This window comes from Ursus arctos, unplaced genomic scaffold, assembly GCF_023065955.2.
Source record: "Ursus arctos isolate Adak ecotype North America unplaced genomic scaffold, UrsArc2.0 scaffold_24, whole genome shotgun sequence".
Classification (NCBI taxonomy): Eukaryota; Metazoa; Chordata; class Mammalia; order Carnivora; family Ursidae; genus Ursus; species Ursus arctos.
The window spans coordinates 34,444,602-34,459,358 of NW_026622919.1; the positions used below are offsets into that span (position 1 = coordinate 34,444,602).

The 14,757-nt window shown below is 56.8% G+C and overlaps 1 protein-coding gene across 1 annotated transcript; it reads right to left on the minus strand.

The window, feature by feature from the left end:
* Window positions 1-1,499: 1,499 nt before the first annotated feature.
* On the minus strand, window positions 1,500-10,053 carry CA4 (carbonic anhydrase 4). Its single transcript, XM_026517510.4, has 8 exons — window positions 9,853-10,053; window positions 5,533-5,586; window positions 4,568-4,723; window positions 3,716-3,861; window positions 3,501-3,599; window positions 3,168-3,234; window positions 2,860-3,026; window positions 1,500-1,812 (listed from the first exon to the last, which is right to left on the minus strand). Exons 1-8 carry the CDS (start codon window positions 9,908-9,910, stop codon window positions 1,618-1,620), a joined length of 942 nt encoding a protein of 313 aa, XP_026373295.1. The 5' UTR covers window positions 9,911-10,053; the 3' UTR covers window positions 1,500-1,617.
* Window positions 10,054-14,757: the final 4,704 nt, after the last annotated feature.

The window sequence follows — 14,757 nt, forward strand, 5'->3', positions numbered from 1 at the left end:
ACATCTTCCTTTGGGGAAGTTCACCACCTCCAGATGGTAAAGCCTGCTAGAGACCCCCAGGGACTCCTCTTCACCCAGCAAGGCCCATTCTCCTCCCCTTCCCCAGTTCATGCTCCACAATCCAGCCCTGCCCTGGATGATGAGATCCCAGAGCCTGGGACCCCTCCAACCCTTCTTGCCAGGCTTGGGACCTGTCTTTGGGGCCCTTATCTCCTCCTTCAGTTTTCTGGACCCTCCTCTCCACACCTGCCTCCTCCTGGTCTCATGAAGTGTCCAGAGACCCTTGGATTCACCTGTGACCCATCAGCTAGCTCCAGGATCACTGCGGCCACCTCCCCTCCCACTTCACCCCTGCAGCCCCGCTTCCCCCAATGCAGCACATTAGGCCCCTCTGCTCTAGCCTCTGGGGGGTCCCAGCTATCTCACATTGAAAACCAGCATCCTTTCAATGTCCTACTACAAGCCCTCCCTGCCCCCCCCCACTTGACCTCTCCCTTTTCCCTGTTACCCCTCCCCTCTCCTGCCCTCCAGCTCTCTCTAGGACTTTCTCCTTCCCTCACTCCAGTCCTGCTGGCCTCCCTGCTGTTCCTCTGACTGGCGCCCTTCTCTCCACACAGGAGCACCTGATGGCTTCCAGATGGTCCCCCTCCCTGGCCTCCTTCAGGTCTTCCCTAACCTTCCCTAACCACCTTCCTTTCCCGATTTCTCCTTCTCCATAGCTCTTACTGCCTTCGGAGACAGTGTACGATGTATATTTTATTTTTAGTGACTCCAGCTAGACTGGGGACTCCAGGAGGGCTGGCATTTTTCATCTGCCTTCCCTGCCACATCCCCAGTGCCTAGAACTAGACGCTCAAGAAGTACTGGGCAAGGGGCGCCTGGGTAGCGCAGTCGTTAAAGCGTCTGCCTTCGGCTCAGGGCGTGATCCTGGCGTTCCGGGATCGAGTCCCACATCAGGCTCCTCCGCTCTGAGCCTGCTTCTTCCTCTCCCACTCCCCCTGCTGTGTTCCCTCTCTCGCTGGCTGTCTCTCTGTCACATAAATAAATAAAATCTTAAAAAAAAAAAAAAAAAAAAAGAAGTACTGGGCAAATAAATGAACCCCCTGGTGCCTACCTTGCCTAGGCTGCCCCCACACATGACCCACACTCTCCAGCCCGAGTACAGAGGAGACAGCGCTGGGCTGGTGTCTGAGCCACCTCGGCCAGAGCCCCACTGTGTGGCCTCCACCCAGCCTGCTCTCCTTTCTGAACTTTGGCTTCCCCCGTTATACCGTGAAGAGGCTGGATTGGAACTTCTCTGGTTTTCTCTGTGTTGGAACTTGAGCTGTCTTTGCATCTGTCCAAGTGGGGTGTAGACAGGGAGTTCACAAAGCGGGAAGGGGGTGCCTGGTGGTCCCTGCTAAGAAGAAATCTCCAGAACTCCAGGCCCCCCCGGAACGGTGGCAGTTTGAGGGAAACGGCAGGATGGTCCTGGAAACTAAAATTAGACCTGAGAAGGGTTTCTCCAAAAATATATCCGTTTAATCATCATCCAAATCCATGCTAGGAAGCCTGAGGAATGAAGGCCCCAGGCCTCTACACACCGAGAGCAGAGGTCAAGTGTCCAGAAGGGAGCAATCATCGGAGGAAGCCAGCCGTCAAGCAGGTGAATGTGGGGACCAGCAGGGCGGGCAGAGGCAAGGGCAGCAGCTGTCCTGGGGCCTGAGACTTGAACACGAGGCGCTGCCCCTGTTGCTGCAAGGGCCTGACATTTTCTGTCATTCTCAGTTTCTGCTCCTTATCATAGTACAGCTTCTGGGAGAAGGTGAGGATCTGTGGAAGGGATGGGACTCAGCAGGAAGTGAGGAGCAAGCAGAGCTGTGCTCCCTGCTGTGTGACCCCAGGCCATTCACCTTGCCTCTCTGAGCCCTCTTTAGTAAAGGGGCTCAGAATCCCTAGCTCTTGGATTTTTGTTTGTTTGTCTGTTTGTTTTTGGGTCACCCCCGCCCCCAGCTCTCAGGTTTTTGTGCAGACGAAAAGAATAAGGGATGTAGAGTGCTTGGCACTGGTGGGGGCTTAGTTCCCATTAGCTTCCCTTAGCCAGGTGGACACACAGCTCACAGTTTTGAGGGCCCATAATCACTGATCACTGCTGTATTACCGCTGTTACTACAGAAGAGTGGTTCTCAGACTTGAGTGCATTAGCATCATGGCGGGGTGGGGGTGGGGAGGCTTGTTGGGCCCCACTTTCCTGGCCCCACCCCCAGAGCAGTTTCTGATTCAGTAGGACTGGGGTGAGATCCCAGAATTCAAATGTCTAGCAAGTTCCCAGATGATGTTGATGCCACTGGACCAGGGACCACACTTTGAGAGCCACTGTTCTGCAATGCAGGTATCACTGGGGCAGGGATATTGGCCCTTGGGTTCACGGCTATATCCCTGGAGCCTAGTGCGTTATAAGGCCTTGAGTACCATTGTTGAATGAATGGACTGTTTTCCTACTGTGGCTACACTGCCCCTCTCTCAGCTGCCATTGGCCAGCTCCAGCCCCTCCCCCTTGCTGACCCCTCCTCCCCCAGGACACCAGCTCCCTGCCCTCAGCTGGAAAAGTCCCACCTGCTTGCAGGGGGCAGTGTGGAAGCCTTTTCTTACAGCTCTTGCCACAGCCACCCCTCCATCCCTCAAACCAGGGAGGGAATAAGCAAGACCTTTCTTGTTTATCTGCCCCACGGAATGTCTATGGATTCAACCAACAGGACCTCAGCTCCCTGGGGTGCCCCATCCCCACCCCAGCCTGGGGGGCCTCCATGAGGATCCAGAGGAATGGTTTCTAGGTCATTGGGCAGTTGGAGGCCACACCCTTGGCTGGGCCGGATGTACCTGATCCTTGTGGAGCTGAATGCGCTCCTGGAACACCGTCCAGACGACCTCCTCCTGGCAGTCTGGAGTGGTAAGTGAGCCCAGGTAGCGGTAGTAATGCCTCAGTTTCTCCTTCTTGGGCAGCAGGTCGAACAGGCTGATGCTCTCTTTCATCTCTGTGGTCATCTCTGGGGCGGGGATATGTACAGAGGATACTGTCAGTTGGTGGGGGAAGCAGGGGATCCCCGAGAGCCCAGGCCACTACATCATCCCAGCCCTTCCTCTGTAGGAAGAGGTCTCCTCCCCTCTCCTTCCTCCCAGCCACTCACCAGGTCTGGGGACATAAGACAGTGCCTCCACCAGGGGCTGGAAGCCATCATTCTCCTCAGATCCAGCCTGGAACAGAAGGGAAGGGGGCTTGAGAGGGACTTGTGGAGAGCCAGGAGTGACCACCAGTCCATTCTCCTCGTCTGGGGTAGTGAGGGCAGGCAGCTTCTGGGACTGAGGCCCCAAGAGGCTCTGGGCTCCCCACCTAGGGGTATACAAGTCGCTGAGAAACCGAGGGGAAGTTGGGGTCCCCCATCCCCTCCTGCCTTGCTGGAATCCCAGATCTCTGGATCCTAAGAAGCAGGCTCTTAGACCCTAGGGGATGAGGGTCCCACCTCCACCAGGAAGGCCAGCACTGCAAATTCATCTTTGGAATCCTGGGCCTCTTTCGCATTCCTCGATGTCCCTTTCTCTTTCTCGTGTACTATGTGCATCTGGTGGTGGGAAGAGGAATGGAGAGAGGACCTGTGAGGGGGCTGGAGCACCCTTCTTGCCCAAGGCAGGTCCACCCAGAGCCCAACCACGCACCAGCCTGGAAAAGGGCCCTCACCTCCATGGCAAAGCGACCCCCATCGAGGGCGTGCTCTGAGCCCTCATTCAGCTTCTCGGACCAGTGCAGGTGCAGCTGTACAGCCCGGTACTGGGCAGCCAGTCCTCCTCCAGCAATGGAGGCCTCGTCCTCCAGCAGCACCATCACTGGAGGGCACAAGAGGGGGCCGAGTCCTCGCACCTGCTCCCCTAGCCTCTCCCAGCACCCCCTCCTCCCAGCCCCACCCACACAGAAGCTTCTCTCCTGCCTCCCATCCTTCACAGGCAACAGCCCTGGGCCTTCAGGGACAGGATGGGATCGGACAGGTGGTACAGCCCAGACCTGTCCCTGCCCACACGCTGCCCCCCACAGCCTGCCTCTCCCTCTGCACACCCCCGCTAGCCCATACATGTACCTCAGCCCAGTCCCGCCCCTGCTTCAAGCCCTCCCCTCATTCCCAGGCCTTCTCAAGGGAATATCCAAACTCCTCAGCCCTGGGGTCAGTGACTTACCCCGGGCCCAGTTCAGCTGCTCCTGGCTTGACTCTGGCCCATCCTAGTTCTGCCCTCTACCTCCATGCACACGGTGCCGCACACGGTGCCACACACAATTTTCTGAACACGCCAAGCCACTTCATAACTCTGCGCCTTTGCCACATTGTTCCTTTTTCCTAGCATGCTGCCCTCCGTTACCCAGACTGCTCCGATGAAAGTACTGAAGATACTGTGAAGTGTTCCCTCCCTTCCGAAGCCCGTCCTGTTTCCCCGACCCTCCCACCCCTGGGCTTTGCAGCCCCTCCACAGCAAAGGTGAACCTGGAGGACCCCCCCCCCCCACCGCCCAGGTCCCCACCTCCCACCCGCCCGACACCCACCTGAATGCCCACTGTTTTGGACTTTCCACTTTTGCTTCTTGTCATAGCCAGAGAAGGAGAAGGGTCCCAGGTCTGGATCTACCTGTGCCTTTGTAGTGACAATGTTGATGGGGGATTGGCTGTTCTTCTGGCAGTCTCCACCCCACTGGCTAGGTCCTGAGCAGGGAGGAAGGGTCAGCTGAGAGTCAGGGGCACAGGGCACCTCCTCAAGTTCAAGGAGGGGAAGGGGACAGTGCTTGGAAGCTGTGAGTGGCATCCCCTGGAAGGGGACATAGGAAAAGACACCCTGACTAACAGCATTATCTGAGGGCTTGGAGGCGGAGAAGGAGCCCTTGGAAGATGCTGATTCCCTGAACATGGGTGGCTGGGGCATGGGGAGGGGACAGCACGGTTCAGTCACTGAAACATGGCACAGGCAGCAGGACAGCAGACTGCAGGGAAACTGATCAACAGTGGAAAAAAATAAATGCAAAGGACAAGCTCCCAGGTCCACCCGAAGAGGTGTCACTGGAATAGAACCAACTCTCCATTTTGTTATAAGAGCAAAATGTGGAGCGCCTGGCTGGCTCAGTTGGTGGAGCATGTGCCTCTCGATCTCAGGGTTGTGAGTTCAAGCCTCATGTTGGGCAGGGAGCCTACTTAAAAAAAAAAAAAAGTAAAATGTGTCTCTATATCTGATGGTACGTTGATTTGTTTGATAGAACACTTCCCCTCTTAGTGACAGTGACAGCAGATGCCAGGGAAGACTCGGGTCACTCTACCTTCCCTGTCCTCAGAGCACCAGGACTGTGTGTGTGTGTGTGTGTGTGTGTGTGTGTGTGTGTGTGTGTGTGTGTTTGAGGAACTGCTATCTGGCTGGGGGGCCATCATTACCCTTATCCTTCCCACCCTCCCTGGGTTTTCATTTTGACTTGGGCAGTCCCCACCATGCAGAAAAGCCTGTCCCCAAGACTTTCTGTACTCACCCAAGCAGGTATAGTTGGAGGCCCTGGCTTGAATGTCGTAGCACCAGTGTGACTCTGGAGTAGAGAGAGGAAGGATATGAGACCTGTGTTGGTGTATTTGTGCACACATGTGTCTAGGAATAGACTTGAGCTGTGTGCACATAAGCAACACTCGTGTGTGTGTGTGTGTGTGTGTGTGTGTGTGTGTGTGTATACAGTGGGCCAGAGACTAGGAATATCCCTGGAGTCAGAGACCCCCTTGGGTTGGGATGGAGCATTCCTGGAGTCTGGGACAGAGGCCCAAAAGGAGACTTGAGAAAATATAAGGATGATATAGGGATGGGGCCAGAAGTGGTAGAAGCAGCCAGGCGCCAGGTGTCCTGACCCATGGCTGACCACCTGGTCATCGTGCCCAGGGCACTGGTCGTCAGGCAAAGCAGCCACTCCTGAGAGGCCTGGGGAGGCCTTCTGAGGCCCTCACCTCCACCCCAGGGGCTGGCCTTGACACTGTCCTCCAGCTGCTATCAGCCTCCTCCTCCTCCTCCCTTGTATCTCCCACCCCAAACCTGGAAGGGAGGTTCTGGCAAGAGGACAGGAGGAGGATTAGGCCCAGTCTCCCCTCCTGGGACAAGAGAGCCAAGTTCAGCTTGGCTGCCTTCCCAGACTTGATCCGGGATGATGGAGGAGATTAGACTAACCCTTCCCTGGAACACACGCTCTTGCGTGAGTAAGACCCATTCTGGACTAAACTCTTACAGCCCACCAGGGAAGGCAGTCAGGCCTTTTCCCCTGTCCCACCACCCCGCAATCCTGGTATGTGGGCCAGATTCAGGTTCTAATCCCAGCTCTGGTTCCGGGCAGTAGAACCAGCATCTCTGAAAAGAGGCTGCCCTGCAAACATACTACACTAAATGCAGGATATTACCCAATGGGGGAGACTGGGAGGGCAGGGCACCTTGGAACTTTCTGTGTTTTCTGCTCAGTTTTTCTGTAAACCTAAAACTGCTCTACAGTCTATTGATTTAAAAAAAAAAAAAAAAAAAGGCTGCAGCAGTAAGGTGGACAAAACATTTGATCCAGAGCTGGAATTCTGGCTGGGCCACTTAGGGGCAAGTCACCTTCATCTCTCTGAACCTCAGTTTTCTCATCTGTCAAATGGAGCTAATAGCATCCACCTCACTGGGCTGTGGGAGGATTAAATGAGAGACAGTAGAGTAGTCCAGGCAGCCAAGAGCATAGTAAAGTCCCCAGTGGGTCTTCCTCTCCCTGGCCTCCCTCCCGCTGGCCTCAGATCAATGTGCAGATGGCCAAAGCCCAGTCTGGGCAGAAAGGAGAGAAATGAAGTGAGCTGGAAAGAACTCAGGGATGAGAAAATTCCTAAGAAAAGCACGGCTTCCCACTCAGCCTGAGCTGAGGCCTCTGAGCACATCCGCCCCCTTCTCAAGGGGCTGCCTCCATCCACCCCACCTTCTCTGGGGTCTCTGGAATGAGGCCAGGGTGGGAAGGGAGCCAGGAGGAGGTCAGGTTCTCAGTAGGGGAGGGGATGAGGGGCTCCAAGCCAGGAGAGTGAGCATCCCCAGAAAACGGGGCACCTCACTTCAGGCCCCTCAGAGCCAGCTAAGGCTTTGCGTTTCCTGACTGTGGGTCGGAGGCTTAGCCTGCCGCCTGCCCTGCTGGTCCGGCCTCTCTCAGAGTCTGCTGGTTCCTGCAGTGTCTTCCCCATGGCAGTCCATCCCCTGCCCTGGACAGGGCTTTGCTGCCCCCCTCCCCCGGGGAATTGCATCCAAGGAACCCCCCATGGGGATCAGCTCTGCAAGGGGCAGTGGCCACTTCCCACCCAGGCCCCTCTTTGCAGGTGGCCAGAGCGCTGAAGTTGGAGCCTGCTCACCTGATCCAGTCCCGGCTCTGGCTCTTGCTTAATCTCTACAGGAGAATTCATTAACTTTCCTGAGCCCTCCATTCTACCTCAGGCAGAATGAACTGCCACCAAACGGGACTTTGGTAAGTGTCTGAGGAGACAATGGATGGATGGAGCTCATTTGCAACCGTGAAAGCCTTCTTGTTATATTTCACCTCTGTCTTTCCCTCTCAAAGGTCCTGAAGGCAGAAGGGGCCTCCAAGGTTGACCGGGGAAGCCTTGCTGAATCCAGAGTCCTGAAGGGCGGACCCTCCTCTCACCCTCCCAGGGCCCATCTGGTTCAGGCTGAGCCATTCTCAGGAATGTGCTCTTCCCTGACTCTGGCTACAGCTCCTGGTTTTGTAATGGTGACCTCTGATCCACTGTCTTAATCATGGAGACTTCTGACCTGTGTGGCTGAATGCTCTTGTAACTACCCTCTTCGGGAGGCAAGAACCAGGAAAACAATGATGGTGAGGCCAGGGGTCAGGTCTATGTCCATGGGCTGAGGTGGCAGAGTCACAAACCAGATCAGGTTCCTGTATTCATTTGTGAGAGGGCTGCCCTTGCAAGTAATGACAAGCCTGCAGCCTTGGGCCATCTCCAGAGAGCCTGGGAAGGAGAGGGGCTCCCCACAGACAGATCTGGGCTCCAAGCTCCAGGTTCTACCAAGGTGACCTGCCCTGACCAGGGATGCAGTCACAGACCGCACAACCATCACCAATCACCCAGCCTCTGTCCCCCACCCTCAACTTGCCCCCCACCCACCCCCTTTCTTTGGAAGTGACCCAGGAAGTTCTCTGATGGACCTTGCTCACTCTACCCTCCCACTCTGTAGGGAAGAAGGAATCCTGGAAACCAGCTCAGCAAAACCCAAGTATGCCCTGGCAAAGTCTCAACCACTCCTGGCCAGGGTTCTGGGGCCCCGAAGAGGCCTGTGGTCCTCTCCCCTCCTCCTCCCTCCACGGCAGCAGGTGCTGTGGGTCGTCTGATGTGTATGCTGGTCACTCACCAGCCGCAAGCGTCCCAGGGATGAAACGGGTGGAGGAAGACAGATCCTGAGACAGTTTCTAGTCCGAAAGCCCCAGTGCTTTCGGGAGCAGAGCTTTTAGGAGGGGGCAGCTGAGATAGAGTCCTGGCTGGCTGGTAGAGCCGTGACAGGGATCACACATGGGGTGTCTGCCATGCGCCTCTCAGGTTCCGCACTAAGCACTCACACCCACTAGCTCACCTGAATCCTCAAAACACCTGAAGTCAGGATAACTATCTCTATGTTGTGAGAAAACAGGTGAAGTGCCTTACCCAGGGCCACACCATTACAAAGCAACCGAATTAATTGCAAAGTGTAATCTCTTTCCTCTGCCTACTGAGCCCATCCCCTTAGGTAGGTTTCAAATTCCAACTTTACATACACATTTTTTCATATCCGTCTTTCCTCCTCTCCTAGGAAGAAGCCAGTAGTTTCTGCAAGATTCCCCTCATCCCCTCCACCACCACCCCCCCCCCACACACAACCCCCAGCTAAATCTTTCCTGCATAGGGCACATACTCTCTCCTCTGCTGCTGAGGGCACCCTCACCCCTCACTCCATGACTCCAAGAATGGAACATCTAGCTTTGGAGAGGAAGTGAGGCCAGCTGGACCCCAACGGGGGACCATCCGAGGGGTAGCTGAGCTGGGACTGGCAGATGGGGGCTTCCTGCAGAGTAGATGGTCCCCTGTGGGGTCGCAGAAGAGATGTCTCCCCGGATCCCTGTGCCAAGCCGTGGGGTTGGAAGCGCTTTCAACTCCTTATCAAATATTAACACACAACTCCTGCCACTTCCCACCTAGGCGAATAATTAAGAGCTCGGCCACATCATTAATCTTTAAACGAAAATCAACCTGGCCAGAAAGACCGGCTCCGCCAGGGCCTTGGGTCTCCTAGTGTTCCCCCCCCCCCCCCCCCGGCCGCAGGCTCCTAACTGGACGCTGGGGGCTGGGGAGGGGAAGGGGACCCGCAGCCTCGGACGACAAGGAACCCAGGGTGAGAAGCAGAAAAGCCAGGGCCCCACCACCCCCAGTCTGTTGCCCGTGCTCTGGGCAGGGGGCAGCCACTCAGCACCGAGCCCCGGCGGGACGGACAGCGACCCCAGGACAGGCTGAGGACCAAAGGCGCGCGCAACGCCAAGAAGGGGCGAGAACCGCTGCGTGCGTCGAGGCGTGTCGGAGAAGCATCCACCCGGCAGAGCGCCGCGGGGCCCCGCAAGCCCTGCAGCCGCGCACACAGCGCTCCGCCGCCGCACGTGGCCGTTCGGGTGCTCCCACGGGCTCGCGCCCGTCGCGTCCGCCCGCCCGCCCCATCGCCGCCGCGGTGCCCAAGCAGCCCGAGCCCCGCGCGCACTGGGGCTGGGGGCGCCGAGGGGCCGCCCGCCGAGGCGCCGGACGGGAGCCCGCGCTGTCACCTGCGCTGGCCGAGGGCCGGGCGGCGGCGAGGGCCAGGAGCGCAGGTAGCAGCCGCATCCCGCACAAGAGCAAAGACGCCGCCGGGCCGGGGGTCGCGTGCCGAGGAGGCCTCCGGGGGTGCCGCGATCATGCCGGTCCCGGTTTTATAGCGGAGCTGCGACGGGAGGGAGCCCCGACAGCGGGACGCGGGTAGCGGCTCCTCCCCCTGGCGGAGCCTCCCCTCCCCGCGTCCTGTCCCTGCGCTGAAATCCTCCGCTCCCCTCCTTGCGCTCCCACCCCTTGCCGGGCCACCTTGTGCCTCGTGCCCGCACCACCACCACCCCGCCCCCGCCGCCAGCTCCGCTCCTCTCCGCTCGGTGGCAGCGCCCTGCCTCCGAGATCCGCCCGCCCCATCTCACACCTGGTCGCTGGTTTGGGAACGGGGTGGTGACCTCGCGAGGTACTTGATCGATACAAGGGTGGGTGCCTGGATTCCTGCCTTCGATCATTTTGCCCTGGACCCCCGGCGCAGCCCTCTCGCTCCCTCCAGTCCGCCGGGGCCTTGGAATAGGCTTAGGTTGGAGGTGGACCGGGAGAGAGAGCCTCCCGAGGATGGTGCAGTTCAGGGATGTGCGCTGGTGTTTCTTGAATCCGGTATCCCCAGAACGAGGGCTTGCTTTTCTCGCTCAGGTTGTGGTCGCTGATTCTCTGGGTCTCTCTTCTGTTTCCTCCCAGGCTGCTCCAAACTTAACTTCTAAGCAGAACGAAGACCCCTCTTCCAACACAGAGTGAAGACTCCTCTAAATTGCTGTGCGAGCGTTTCTGTGATGGCCGGAGCAGGGAGGGGGCGGGGGGCTGGCGGCGGTGAGGGGCAGAACTGAGAAATAGATCCCAAGGGGCTCAGTGAGAGAGGAGAAGCTTATGGGGTCAGAGGGAGGGGGCTGGCACCTGTTGAGTCCCCCAGACCCCTGAGATGAGATGGGAAGAGAAGAGACAGGGGTCTGAATGGACCCCTAGTTCTCTCATCTGCCGGGATCTTCAGAGGGGTCCAGGGAAAGGAAAATTTCCTTGAAGGAAGCCCTAGCATTTGGGAAAACGGGACTGAGGAATCTGCCTTTGGTCTCATGGGGGTACTCCGCCCCCCTGCTGCCGTGCCTCCAGACTCTTTCATGATGGCTCTAGGTACCTGCGTCCCACATCAGGTGGGGGCTTCCGTGGGGGGTTGGAAAGCTTAGACTTGGGTAGGGAAGAGGGACAGGGAACCAGGCAGTGGGCCTGGGCCCCCTTCATCAACAGGAAGCCCCTGTTTTCTGGTCTAGTCGCTTCCCCATCCGTTGCCAACCTCTTTGCTCCCACTGGCCTTTGAACCTAGGCTAGGGACCTCTGAAGAAGGATTGCCTTCCCTAGAACTCTCCAGGCAAAGGGGCTTCCTCCTTGGTGAGAGTCCTGGCTCTAATCACCCCCTCCACACACACACCTCCTGGCCCAGGATCACAGCCTCAAGGAGCAGCTTTGATCCTACAGAGAGGGGAGGGGGCGTCCACATTGGGCTTAGGGCTCTATTGTCTACACTGCTTTTGAATTTAATCAGCAACTGAGACTACTGGCAGTCAGGGAAGGGATTCCACACCCTACAGGTTTTTCTGGGGAGTGGATTTATGTCCACAGGGCTATAAAAATATATCTTTCAGGACTGAGGAGTGGAGTGGGGAGGAGCCCTATTCCTGGGAATGAAATGTACTTCCAGGGGTCCGTGTGACCCCAGGCCAGCCCCCTGACTGGCAGGAGAGAATGAAAACCTTTGGTGGGGTTAAGGGGCTACCGATGGGTGACCTTAGGATCCACTTCAAAGTCCATCCCCTTGGGGCCTCCCAGGGCAGAAGAATGTGGGAGATGGAGCTGCCCCCTAGGTAATCCCACTCCACACCTGTGAGCATGCCCCCTAGTACGCTGGGGCCAGCGAGATGGGGGAGAACCAAGCTCTGTGTGGTGTCCCCCTGAGGCACGGGGCATGCATGGGAGGAGGTTAAGGATGGGCGCGTCTTCACAAATGTGCCTTCTTCGGGGGCTCCACAGAGACTGTACGTGGGCTATGCGGGAGGTCAGGGCATGGCTCCTGCTCTGTATATCATCTCCCCAAGGTTACACGGGCCAAGAGGCTCCCCACTTCTAGTCTTAACATTCCCAGCCTTATCTCCCAGCCTAGCCCACCTGTCCTGGCTTGCCATAAACTAGTCCCTGTCACTGTCTAGGCCCGGGGCCCCACTCCCCTGGAGGGGACAAAGCCCTCATTCAAACAGGGATCATTAGAGCAGGGATGGGCCCTGTCGTGTCTCAGTGACTTACAGGGCCCATAAAGCTGCCAGCCCAGGCCCACTGGCCCCAGCCCTGGCGCGGGCTCCCCAAATGTCCTGCATTCAAGTCTCTGCTCTTCCTCTAACTCAGGGATGCCCTTGGGCAACTTGCCTACTCCTCTGTGATTGCAACTTCCTCATCTATAAAGTGGCGACGGCCATCCCTGCCCTCTGCCAATAAACAGTTACTGGGAACCAGCTGTGAGCCAGCACCTGCCCAGCCCTGACTTTCACAATGTGCCTCATGGTTCCTGGGTGCAGCCACTGACCCACAGCAGTCGCAAAGATGAATCACACTTCTCATCCTCTGGGGCTAGTCACCCACATGGCCCTGTCTGGAGCGGGACGGAGGCAGCGGCAAAGCTGAAGGGCTTTGAGGACAGACCACCCTGGGATCACTTCTGGTTCCATCCTCGTGCTCTGTGAGGGCAGCCGAGCCTCGGTTTCCCTCATCTGCAAAATGAAAATCATACCCCTATCTTCCTCGTAGGCTATTGTGAGAATTCCGTGACCCACGCTTGAGGTGGGCTGGCCCAGGCTGGCACATTAGCACATTGTCACCATGACCTCCAAATGGAGGTCCCTTTACCTGGATTAAACCTGACCCTGGGCAGGTGTGGATGTGGCCTCAGGTGGGAGGGACACTGGGCTAGGCCCCAGAAAGGCTCTTCCTGGACTCCCAAGGCCTAGGGAGGAGTGACGAAGGCTGAGGAGCGAGGCGAGGGGCCCCAACTGCATGGACACAAGAATGTGAGATTCTGATTCAGCCCTTGCTGGGACTCTGGTGTGCGGTGGTTCCCGGTGTTCACAGGTCAGAGGAAGGCTGAGCGCGTATCCCTAAACAGAAAACCATCGCACCTGTGTTCAGACGGCAAGTGGGCAGACAGGGTATAAGGCAGAAGCTTAGAAATGGCTTTGGAGCAACACTGCTCAGGGTTGGCAGCCCAACCCCACCACTCACCCTTTACCTCCCTCAGGCTCAATGTCCTGATCAGGAAAATGGGGATAAAGACAGCACCTCCCTCCCATGGTTAGGCTCCAACTATGTGACGCTGGTAAAGGGCCTGACAGAGGTCTAGGCGCTCTGTAAGTGCTCGTTTAGCCTCAGCTGTAATTACTAGCCATTAAGGGCAAAAATGGCACATGGCCTTGATTGTATAGGAGCCCAGAGGAGTGGTGCCTAACCCAGCCTTGGAGAAGGTTTCCCGGAGGAGATGAGATCCAAGCCGAATATTAGAAGACAAGTAGATGTTAACCTGAAAAGGGAAGGGAAATCCAGCCAGAGGGAACAGAATGAGAAGAGCCATAGAGTGCGGTGGCTATTCACCAAGTGAGAGGTAAGGGTGCTGAGAGGTGGGGAGGTATTTGGCATCAGATGGATGGGACCTGTTTGTTGGGGTTAGAAGGTTGGACTGGTATTTCCTTTGATGAGGGGTAAATCTCAGGAGCCTGACTTTCTAGGTCAGGAAACCTCTTCAGAGAGGGTCGCTTGGCCCTAGAAAGGGACAGGGATCCTTAATTACTTCTTTGAGTGACAAAAGAGGAAGCTGAGGCTCAGAGAGAGCAGTGATTCATCCAAGTTGCCCAGCAGAGAGCAGAGCTGAGATTTGAACCCTGGTCTCCTCCTCCCCTTCCCATACTCTTTCCATGCCGTCTCATCCCCCTCCCCCAAACACACACACCTCCCTCCCATCCGGACCCAGAGCCTCCATCTCCCATTGCTTTCTGCCCCCTCAGGGACTCCTCAGATTAGCAGATAATTCAAGGAAATGTTTGCAGAGACTCCAGGTTTGTGTTGCTGGTCCTTAAGATGAAACCCACATGCAGAACAAGGTTTAATCAATATTCTCCTCTCCACCACTTCCCGACCTGGCTCTCTGCCATGTTCTAGCAAAGGCAAGAAAGCTCCTTTCCTGCCAGCGTCTGTGAGAGCTGCGGGCCCTCTTCCCTTGTCTTCACGCCTCCCCTGTTTCTCTGGTCTATGGGGAGAGTCCTGGGGGAGAAGAGAGAGGGGGTAGAAAGAGTTGGAGGCTCTCATGAGGGCAAGATAGGGGCCTCCTGAGTAGAGGGGTTCGTGGAAAGTTCTGCCCCTGAACATTTTGAAATAATAAGAGCTGTAAGAAGCATGGGAAATGATGCAGCAGTAGGGATGACACATGTTCTGTTCCTGCCCTGCGGAGAGTTCAGGAAAACTCCCCCAGGCTGTCCCCTCTCCTCTCAGTGTCTCAGCCACAGGAATCCAGGCTCACACCAGCAGGAGGCTGGGAGCAGAGCTGCTTTGGATTTTCGGAGTTACTCACGTACCTTCTGGTTTTGTGGCAGAAGATCCTCTGAAGAGGATGTCGAGGGTGGAACCAGGGAGAAAAAGGCAGCCTTGGGGGGAGGGGGAACATTCCCTCCTCAAGTCATGACGCAGCCACATGAAGAGAAGGGGCTCTTTAAGGGGTGTGCATGTGTGTGTGTGTGTGTGTGTGTGAGAACTTCTTTTTCTCTGATTATCCAGATAACACTTACTCATTATAGAATATTTGGAAAGAAGCAGGGGGAAAAAATCACCAAAAACCTTATCTC

Excerpts from the sequence above, each read along its gene's own strand:
- CA4 (XM_026517510.4), bottom strand. The coding sequence starts at position 9,910 with ATGCGGCTGCTACCTGCGCTCCTGGCCCTCGCCGCCGCCCGGCCCTCG. Across the intron at positions 4,724-5,532 it reads CTCCAACTATACCTGCTTGG|GACCTAGCCAGTGGGGTGGA; the intron begins GTGAGTACAGAA and ends CTCCCTGCTCAG. Across the intron at positions 3,027-3,167 it reads GTCTTATGTCCCCAGACCTG|AGATGACCACAGAGATGAAA; the intron begins GTGAGTGGCTGG and ends TCCCCGCCCCAG.